Genomic DNA, 10,835 nt, shown 5'->3' on the forward strand with positions numbered 1-10,835 from the left:
AGACACGACCGAATGTCGGAATGGCTTCAGTAGGCATCGCTCAGCCTGGTGCTCAGGCTGATAGTCGTAGAGGCGGTTGGTTGGTCAGTCGATCTCAACTGATGGTCTTAATTTGGATGGATGCCGGTGCCAGGATGCCCGATGCCTGACAAGATTTGCCTCTGTAGGGGTCCCAGCGACATCTCCAGCCCGTTGGCCACGCAGTGAGAGATGCTGAAGATCGCGATTCGGTTGAGATTGAGTGGGCGATGTGAGTAATGAGTAAGGTGAGCGAGCTGACAGTGTCACAGTCGAGCTTGCCTGGCGACGTCATTGTGAGGCTGCATTGACCCGAGGGTCATGTGTGGCTGTCCATATATCTCGCGTGCCGTCCCCGTCGCCGTCCTTTTTTGGTGTTGACCGGGCCTGAGATGCTCGAACCTGTTGTAAGGCCTTCCTTCCCACTTCCTCGTCCCAGTCGAGCCTCACAACAAGAAGCCTTCCGACCCAAGGTTTGCCTGCTCGACAAGTTGCCCCCTTGCCCCCTGCTGCCAGGGACCTTTTTCTCCTCTCTGCTCTCCTTGTTTTCACTCCTCTCTTGCTGTCGAAAAAGGGAAGGACGAGAGAAATAAATATCGGCGCTAACCGCTTTGAGCAGCCAGTCGGTGCTGCACCTTCCTCGTGGGTTAAATCGTTCCAAAATTCACTACCACGTCTTATTGACAGGGGACCCCTGTCTCTAGCCTGCTGCCTCCTGTTTCCTTCCTCTTGCCTCTCCCACGCGGCTCCCCTCTCGGCTCTCACCAACAGCCGTTTCGAGAAAGAGGCTCACTCGACATTTGGTACCATCCCAAATTACCATCCCCATTCCCAGGTACAAAGGTACAAAGGTACGCCTTGGTACCCCTCGAGGGTATCCCATCTGAAGCTTCCATCTGCGGGTTGAGACAGGCAGAGCACCTTTGGTCCCCCATCGTCCATCGTCTGGGTGTGGTTCTTTCGTCTCGTCTGGTCTCCTCGTCCCTGTTCCTCGTGGTCAGTCAGCTTCCATTTCTTCCATCTCCCCTGCTCCTGTTCCTGTCCCTGTTAGCCGTTCCTCTTGTCTGTTAGCCCTCGCCCTATCCCCCATCCTGCGAGAGCAAAGGAAAAAAGGAAAAGGGTACCACACATGCACGCCCACGCCCATGCCCACGCCCACGCGCACACAAAGTCCCTGCATGACACTGTCGAGTGGCCCTCATGGATCCCCCACCGTCTCCCACATCTCATCTCATCCTTGACCTGGTCCTTGTCCCTACCCTAGCCTTGGCCTTGACCCCGGAATTGATACTCACACCCCCCATCATCTTCGTCTCCTCCAAGACGTGTTGCGTGTGTGCGCGCGTGTGTGTGTCTCAAGCATCCTCATCCTTCTCCTGCTCATCCACACACCACCACCACCACCACCAGGCCCCAGAGACACAGACACAGACCGTTCAACTGTCGAATCTGCTTGGCATCTTGGCTCCCGGGCTTGGCTGAGTGCTTGACACTTAAACAACCTCGCCGCCTTCTTGGGTCCCTGATATCGGGAAAGCTTGACTCTCCTCTTGATCACCACCTAGCCCATCAGCAAACTCCATCACACTCCATCATCCAGCTCGACTTCGGTGATCGATATATCACTGCATTACTTCCCCTTACTTGACTAGACAGTCAAAGACTCCACCAGCTCTGCGACATCACCAACCAACACTCTTTCTCTCCCGCCCAACAGCTGCAGCCCTATCTCTTACCCTTACTCCGTACCACTTTCCCCCTTGCCACTTGTGCTGTGTTGCGTTGTCACAGCATAGGCACTGTCATCTTTGTTGGACACTTCTGACTCCACCACGGCTGTCACCTTTCCTCCGGTGCTGTCAACCAACGCGGCTCGACGAGCCACGAGGTCCTGACACACCTGCTCAGCCTTTCTCGGGCGTTGCACTGCATTACTGCAGCCCAACCCCAACACGTCCGTCCAAGATTATTGACTCTTGTCTGGTATCATCCGCAATGCAGGACAAATCAAATTCTGGAAGCCATTCTGACACCTCGGTGTCATCTTCCTCCTCCGTCACTTCCACCATTTCTTCCGTCTCTTCCACACAGACTTCCGGCACAATACCAGCAGATCTTGCACAAGTCCCTGGGAATTCTGCAGCAGCTGCAGACGCAGAGAAGGCGTCCGTGGCCCCAGCCAACCCCACGCAGCCCAAGAAGACGAGGTCTCAAAGCCCAGGTGCCGTTCAACGACGAAGGATCCAGAACAGGATAGCACAACGAAATCATCGTGGGTCTTCCTTCTCGTTCGTTTTTCTCGTGGCCAATAGCCTTCGTTCAGGTTGAAGTCATGGTCCAACATCATGATGGTTGCCTTTGTCCTCACTGGCAACGCCACGAGCCCATATCTGTGTGAATTTGGCTAACTCTATTCTTTCACTTAGGACAAAAAGTAAAAGAAAGAGTTGCCGAGGAAAAGGATCGTCTGGCGCGCGAGCAGGCTGCAGAGCAAGCCGCCCACCACGTACACCTTGGACTGTCCAGCCGGAGCAGCAGTGCAGGGAGCGTGAGCAGCAACAGCTCCATCACGAACTACCCAATACACCATCTGCACCCAAACGGTGGTTTTGCTCATAACCAACACCACCACTCTTCCCAATCGCCAATCCAAGTCTCCGGTATTCGGTTGCAACCTCCAGGAACCATGGATGGCTTTGGGGATGACATGAACAAGGGCTGGGTCCCCGACCCGACCTTGCTGCCAACACCAGATGGTGACCTCGCAGCCTTCGCAAACGAGTATCTCAACATGTCCTGCAGCTGCAATAGCATGACAGGTCCCTGTGCGCAACATCGTGAGGAGATGCGGGTCCAGTTCATGAGCTTCATGTCATCGCCTCAAAACTCGCGAGGAATGCACACCCCCAAGAAGAACTCTTTCGCCACCGGCATGGAAGACGTTCTCCTGGAGAAGCTGATGCAGCCACCGCTGCCGAGTCCTCCGCTGTTTCCAGAGATGCAAACACCGATAGAGCCCTCGAGGCAATCCACCGGTGCGTCGGCTTTTCGAAGAGGCACCATGGGCTCGCAAGGCTCTGGCTCAGCAAGCCCTGGAGATACCGCCAACTCAGCCTCCACAGCCACCAACACATCTCGTTTCAAGGCTATTCTCACTTTCGTGAGAGCGGCTGGCTTTCCTGACTTCGACTCGATGGTCACCAGCTACTATACCTCCACATTCCAGAAGAACAGTGTTGCCGAGCTGGCTCAGCGCAGCTCACGTGGCCGCAAACTAGCCAACGTTCTCGATAGCATCCAAGAGTCGTCCTCCAAATGGACAGTCTGGGAGAGCCGGGGCTATCGCGAGAAGATCGTCGAGTCTGCCCAGGGGATGTATACCCAGGAGCTCGACCAAGTCATAAGGAAGGCCCGCCGACGCCAGCAGCAGCATCAGAACAGCATGCATGCCGGTCAGGACGTCATGATGTTCGACGGCGAGATGAACTCGGAAGTGTCTTCCGGATCTGGCGCTGGTCCTGGAAGCATTGCCTCAATGGGAGCCGTCCCTGAGGAGATGCAGCGCGTATTTCAGGATAACGTAAGTGATCAAGTGTTCCTAGGGGCTCAGGTACCTTCCCCCCACCTTTTCTAGACTCTCTTCAGTTTGGCCCCTTTCGTTTTGTTGAGATGTCGTCGCATACAGCCCTGCTCTCTTGGTGACAGTCAGTCCCCCTCACTCTGTTTACTCGAGCTGACGAGCATCGTTATACAGTTGCCGAATCTCTGGGCTCTCCTCACGGAACTCGCCGGCACAAACAATATGCAATGCGACAGGGTAGCACTAGCATCACTGTTGCTGCTGTATAATGCCCGGCAGAACCCAGACATCGACATGGATGAGCTTGTCCCTGACTGGCGCAACCCAGAGGGACTCGTCAACATCAGTTGACTGCATGCCAGCGAGCCTCAGACACACCAACAGATGGGTTCTCATCACCATCACCGGCCATCGTTGGTAGACCCGTTGCTATTGGTGGATAATAGCGCGGCGTTTGCTTGAGGGCAGTGGTAGTTGAGCTCAAGCATGTAAACATATATATTCCACTTTGAGCTGTGGATCGCTATGGCCGTGGATCTTCGTGAGAGGAAATCTTCATCTTTTATTATTGGTCTCCTAAATTACCAGGATTAAGAGTTTCAGTGGCGTATTGCTCTGGTCTTGTCATCTTTTGTCATCTTTTGGACTATCTCAGATGGCGCTGGCTGGTTGGTGTTTGAAACGGACGGGGGTCGGCTTTGGGATCAACTTATCTGTGGCATGATTGCATGTCCCTTTCTTTTCGGCTTGGATGTCAAGACGTTTGTGTATATTTGGTGCGCAGCCGCGTAATCGGGTGATCTCGTAACTCGAGGCTTTGCTTTGGATGTCTTTGGAATTTCTTCTGAAACCACCAGTCTCCAGGAGAGAGGGCAAATTGACTGGAATACCAATTTTTTCAGCATATAAACGTGTACCTCGAACTTTGTGGATTAACTCTATGCAAATCAAGCGGTCTTCCAGAAACCGGCTCTTGCATTCTGGCACAGTAGCGGCAACAGGGCCCAAAGGCGACTGCTCGTTGGCTCATCCGTCAGTCCCCGCTCTCCTTGCGGCTCTCGGTAAATATTTCTCAGAAGTTTATCGGTAATAAAACTCATTCATTCCCATGTGATAGATTGCTGACTTCGTGCTGTGTGTTGGTGGTGGACCAGCATCAGCGGACTCACGGGAGTACTGATCACTGATACTTGAGATCGATGTTGGCATGGATCCGCCTTGGGTGACCCCGAATGATTCAAGGACCTTTATGACACCAGATCCGTGTCAATATATGCGAAATCTTGTTATCAGACGTTTCGATGCTTCCCATGCTGCTGTGCTTGTGCACCGTTGTGGGCGTCTGCAGGTGATTGTTGACATGAGCTAATGAATTTCCGATGACTGTGTTCTGCTTTGCCATCATTTTAGGATGTCACAACGTCTGCAAACATGTCAGCTCATTATGGAAAGCCAATATATGTGTGAGCAAGTTTGGCAAAGAGTGTACATAACCACACGTGCAGTTGCTCTCACATCTCAACAACATCAACTCCAGCTTTTCTGATTTACAAGTGAACTGAATTATGAAGATCATTCTTTTGATAAAGTACCTATGATGGTATACTCAGCCAATGTCAATGTCTTCTCACAGAACCCGCAAATCCAAGGCGCCAGATCAGACATAACTTTGGGCAAATGCTTTAACAAGGGACAAGAAAGAACGCAGTGGAATGCAACAATGCGGAAGGGGTCGAAACTCAACAAACGCTATGCCACCATCATCATAACCTCGAACATTAGTGTGGTGCATCATTACTCATCTATGCGTCCTTGACCAGCGCAACCTTTGCCCCGTTCAAATTGACAGTCGTCAGCCCCAAGCCCTCGGTCCACGGGTTCGGATCCCGCGACTCAATCCGATCAAACGTCTGCGCTAGCCTGACAACCACGTAGCTAGCCTCGGTCAGGGCAAACTGCTGGCCAGGGCAGATCCTCGGGCCTCCGTTGAACGGGAGGTATGACCATCCGGGTCTCATGTCGGAGCGTGCCCAGCGCTCGGGCTCGAACTCGTGTGCGTCGTCTCCGAAGACAGACTTCCTCCTGTGCATTGCGTAGACAGAGTACGAGACACCTTCGCCCTTGCCGATGGTCACGGGGGCTTGACCGTCGGGCCCGCCACCGTGGGGGATGACGGTGTTGCGGCTTGCGATGCGGGAGTTGAGAGGAACAACAGGATAAAGACGGAGGGCTGAGAAGGGAGAGAAAGTTGTTAGCATTTGGTCTTCTGGATCGGTTCTTGTATGTGCGAATGGGCGGGGGCATGTGAGATGGGAACAGCTCCTTCGCACTGGATCTAGATGGGATACACGAGTCTTGGCACCTCATTGGATGGCAGCCTCGTAGGCGGATTATCCGAATGCGATCCCGAGATGGGGATGGAACGCGATAGCGAAGCCGATTTCACTCGCGGTGAGAAAAGGATCCAGGGATAGGGCATGGGAAGGATTTGGGGCAGGGGATGTTCAGATAATAAACGAAAAGAATTCCAGTACTCACATTCGTTCAATAGATACTTGACATACTTCATGCCGCGAAGGGTGTCATAGTCGGGAAATTCACCACCTAGGGCATCTACCTCCTCTTTGAGTTTGGCCCATATATCGGGACGACGGGCGAGGACGAAGAAAGTGTTTGACAGCAGAGACGCAGTGGTATCACGGCCGGCCAGGAGCACATTTAGCAGCTCGTGTCGCAACTCGATCGGGTCCGAGGTCTCCTTGGCCATCTCGTACAGGAACACATACCTCTTCTTGCCATCAGGCCCCACAATGCAAGAGTCGTCCTCGGCACCCTCGCCAATCTTACTGTCCGGGCTGGTAGACGCCGTGCTCCCGGGTGAACTGGCGCATCTCTTCCGTAAGGCATTCGAGATGTACTTGTCGACAAAGCTGTGCACAGTCACAAGGGCCGCATCCCATTCCGCATCCCGGAAGATGTAGTTGGCCACGAACCAGTTCCGGGGCCGGAAGTTCGCCTTGGACTGGGCCGTGTCGAAGGCCCTCATAAACATGTGCTCCTCCGAGTCGGGCGACTTCTGCAGCGTGTTGAGGCTGCGTCCAAAGAGCACCTCCGTGGCCGCGTCGATCGTCAGCCGGAAGAAGAGCGGCGCCAAGTCCACCGTCGCCCCATTCGAGGGGATCAAGTTGATCAGGTGCGAGACATGCTCCTCGTAGGTATCCAGGTTGCTGACCTGTAATTTGGCAAAAGTTGGTCTCACCAGTGCCTAAGGAAGAGGAAGATGTTAGTTGTGACCGTCCTGCGATGGGAGTGTGGGACAAGTGTGTGGGGCTTTGGTAGTGCAAGTGTGTGAGCTCCCAAGCGTCTGTGGCCAATCAGAAAAGCTCGGAATCCCAAAGGGGCAATTTCCGATCTTGCCGACTGTGTCCGTTCTCCTTGACGAGGAGGACGGACTCCGATCCGTCACGAACCGAATGGAAGAGAGACTACACCGGTGTGGCACGCGGAGAGGCCAAGCGAGCCTTCAAGGCACGACGGCCGGGAGCTCCGGCCGATGCAAGGGACTGTTGTTCTGGAAGAAAGGAACCAAAGGGGTGGATGACAGGTGGATGACAGGCGGGATGTAACGCTACTGCCGGAGGCCAAGACGACCTTCCACCCATGGTCTATATAAGACCATGAAATAATGAAGCAAAGAACAAAAAGAAAACCGGAACAACAACTCACCCGAGAATGCTCCCAAGCCGCCCCATCCGTCGTGAAGATCCCCGAGCCAAGCAGCGGTCCGAGAGTGTCGATCCTCTGGCCCACCCCGAAATCCTTGAAATTGGTCGACAGCACAGTCTTGATATTCTCCGGGTCGATCGTATGCGTAAAAGATCTCCCCAGGGCCTTGGTCTCGAACGTCTTGCCCATGGCCGTGTACCGGCGCAGGCCCAGCTCGAGGATGCCGTGGTTTCTTGCCGCCCGCAGCATCTCGAGCACGTTCTGGATCCCGACCCATTGCTCCCACTGAGGCAGCTTCCTCGCCGGCTGCGTGCCGTTCTTCTTCGCAAAGGCTTTGGCTTCGAGGTAATTCTGCACCTTGCTTGCCAAGACCAGTATCGCGAGGCACCCGAGCGCGACGGGGAGGTATGCTGAGAGCAGTTGCATGACGGGCTTATCTGGCTGTTCGCTGGGGTGCGTTCCCTATATGGGTAGGAAGTGCCCGGCTTGCTGACCGGGTGCGTCTTGACCTGTTGAGAGGGGCGTGATGGAGACGTGCTCCGTTAGGTAATCTGAGCCTATGCACTGTAAGGCCAGGTTAGAAGCCTTGATCGTGCTGGACGTAGTAAATCGTGCTGCTTACCAAATCTGGAACCTGCGTTGAAGGACCTGATGCTGAAGAATGACAAGAGTGACAGTGAAGGGCATGTCATGTTCTTAAGTGTGAGAGAGACGACGGTCATTCACTTGAGCTCGCCTTGATGACATGCATGAGAAATCTGTCATCCATTCCTGGCAGAGTATTCTTGGAGCTGAGAAGCAAATTGTCAGCCAGATGGCGTTGTGAATAGAGATGATCGAGGCGAAATCATCGTGAACTCTGGTCATCATGGCATGCTGTTGGGGCCAGAGGGAACGAGCCCACTTTCGTGGCAATTTGCCATGTCAGGCTCAATTCAGCCAGGAACCTGAATGTATTGTGATTCTGGTGGGATAGATTTGGAAATCTTGATTGACATCATCGTGGCGGTGGCCAAGTGGCCCTGAGGTATTATCAATAGGCTGGATATTGCTGGGATCATGTACTACAGCTCCGTCAGCCAATGTCATCAAGTCAGCCTCCTGTCCGAGAGTTCGATCAATTGATCGATCATGTTGTATACAGCTTTCCGCATTTCAGAAATTTAGTATCGTTGTTTAATTAAGTCATGTTCTTGACCTTTTTTCTCTTTCTTGTCTTGCAAAGCAGTAACCAACCTGAGTGAGAAGTTTGTCTTGGCCAATGGTGAATTGTTCAATACTCACCTATCATTGATAGTTGGCTATCGAGAAGACAGCTGCATGTGCACTTAGAAATATTTCCTCGCGTCAAAACGAGTTTGTAGCTATTCAAAAGTAGTCCAGAGATATTGCTGACTTGATTGTAATTGGTCTGACAATGTGTTATCCTTGGAGTAATTACTCTAGGGATCTTGAGGCACAACATCCGTAATACTCAGATGCAACGTAATTTTGAAGAGAAGATCATTGATAATGTGCGCTTTTGCCACATCCACAGAAAGTCCTAAGGGAAGACAACACTTACATGATGGAAGTCAGTATCGTGGATAAAGTGCTTCACGTTCGTGGCTCCAATCGCTCCTTATCAGCTTTGTTGCAAACACGAATGCTGTTCCAAGTTCAAAATTGACTATCTTGTCTCAATCTGCTGATATTTCAATCGCCATTGTGTGCAAGAATTGATTGATTACTTTCCCAAAATACCAATAAGAATTACTTGTAAGCGTAGATACAAAAGAAATCCCGACAGCTTAGCTGCTTCTTAGCAGGGTCATCCATTTCCAAGCTTACTTACGAATGCGAATAGCGTTCACAGTATCCATCATGGCCAGCATGGAAGCCTGATCCTCACCTCCCACCACCAAAGAACCGAGGCTGTATCTGAAAATTCCACCGGGTCCACCGCGACCATGCGTCCAGCCGGTGATAACAAGGCGACCTTCTTCCAGCTCCTTGGAAAATTGCTCCTCGAATGCATTACGGTCTCCTCTCCCAGCAAGAGGCGTCAGGAGGGAAGCGCAATTCAATCCGCGGGAGGTGAAGTGGTTCCGCATGAGTCCCAAGATGTAGCTACCAGTCAATCGAACGTTCAGGTCGATGACATGCTGCTTGTTGTTCTCATCCAGCATGATGTCCGCCCCCATAGGACCATAGTAGCCCTGGTCGAAAACATATTTTGAAATTTGTTTCGCCGTTTCACCGTAATACTCTTCCCAGTGCTTTTGACGGTTGAAGTCGACAAATGCTCCGCTCCAATAGTTACGCTCATCAAGGATTGGCTCAGTGCAGCTGACCCAAACGGATCGTCCAGTCTTTGTGACGAAGAGATTTAGACCGCGGGGAACGCCAGGAAGCATGTCCTGGAGAATCAGGCAGGCCGGGTTGAGATGCTCGTTTGCGGCATTCACGCTCTGAATCATGCTGGCGGTCTCCTCCTGAAGGCCCTCGAGACAGTCGGCACGGTCCGCCTCATTGTTGAGGACGAAGACACCTTGGCCACCGACTGCCTGGGGGACTTTGACAACAAATGGCAAGGCCCGCTGCTGAATTGGGGCGAGCATTTTTCCCACCTCTGCAGCGACCAGCACTGGGTCTTTGGATTCTTTGTGTGACAGCTGCGAGTCGATAACATCCGAGCGCGGGCTGGTCAAAGGCGCAAAAGCCAACGTCCTCTTGGACAGCAGCTTGTAGTGGACATCAGTATCAACAGTAAGCGTGCGGCCCTCAAGAAGATCCAGTGGTGTGTACGAGAAGAGCTTAGTGGCGCCTGCTCTCTTGATGTCCGACGGGGCACTGATGAACCGGACATCAGGCCTCTGGGCGGGGTCCAACTGAGAGTAGACACGCTCGGCATCCTCGCGATGGCCGGGTACCGCGGTTAGCTTGGCAAAGAAGCCGCTCTTTGGAGGCTCTACGTCAAACAGATACAGAGGAATAGGTCCCGTCTGAAAGGCATGGTACTGAGCGGCGGACCCGAGACAGATGCGAGCGTAGATGTCGTTATCGAGCTTCGGATACCGCGGGGACTGGTAGGCGTACTTGACTGGCTTCGGGAATGATGGTGCAACTTGGGGTCCCGGAGGAGGGACTGCCATGACGAAGCCGACTTCATGACCGTTGCCTCCATCGAGGGAGTAGAGGTCGAAGAGGGTTTGGTCAAGCGTGATGGTTGGAAGAATAGGAGCCATGGGAGTCAATTAAGTTGATGTGTCTGACTTGGTGTTGACAGTTGCTGAGGTAAGACTTGACAACCCGTAAAACAAGAACAGTACGTCTGCAAGTGATCTGCTAGGGATGCCAGGTCTCGCTTGGTCGAACTGCAAGTTGAACGTGATAGCCGAGTATGACAGGATCTGCGGTCACTCTTATAAGCAAGCTTAGACATTCACGATCAGTTATTTTCAGAAGAAATACACACCATGTCTCCGCACCACGTGTCTCAGAGAATTGGCGCTCAAAATCGTGAACCTCG

The 10,835-nt window shown here is 52.8% G+C and overlaps 2 protein-coding genes across 2 annotated transcripts; one reads left to right on the forward strand and one right to left on the reverse strand.

Moving 5' to 3' along the window:
• Positions 1 to 2,013: 2,013 nt before the first annotated feature.
• Positions 2,014 to 3,949, forward strand: J7T55_014982 (uncharacterized protein; the record flags this gene model as incomplete). The annotated part of the gene is made up of 3 exons (XM_053135304.1): positions 2,014 to 2,290; positions 2,445 to 3,598; positions 3,773 to 3,949. 3 exons carry the CDS (start codon positions 2,014 to 2,016, stop codon positions 3,947 to 3,949), a joined length of 1,608 nt encoding a protein of 535 aa, XP_052987069.1.
• Positions 3,950 to 5,400: 1,451 nt separating this feature from the next.
• On the reverse strand, positions 5,401 to 10,551 carry J7T55_014983 (uncharacterized protein; the record flags this gene model as incomplete). The annotated part of the gene is made up of 9 exons (XM_053135305.1): positions 5,401 to 5,828; positions 6,137 to 6,863; positions 7,325 to 7,761; positions 7,819 to 7,888; positions 7,947 to 7,978; positions 8,051 to 8,115; positions 8,609 to 8,625; positions 8,889 to 8,941; positions 9,159 to 10,551. 9 exons carry the CDS (start codon positions 10,549 to 10,551, stop codon positions 5,401 to 5,403), a joined length of 3,222 nt encoding a protein of 1,073 aa, XP_052987070.1.
• Positions 10,552 to 10,835: the final 284 nt, after the last annotated feature.

This window comes from Diaporthe amygdali, assembly GCF_026229845.1.
Source record: "Diaporthe amygdali strain CAA958 chromosome Unknown NODE_53_length_281289_cov_64_976018, whole genome shotgun sequence".
Taxonomy (NCBI): Eukaryota; Fungi; Ascomycota; class Sordariomycetes; order Diaporthales; family Diaporthaceae; genus Diaporthe; species Diaporthe amygdali.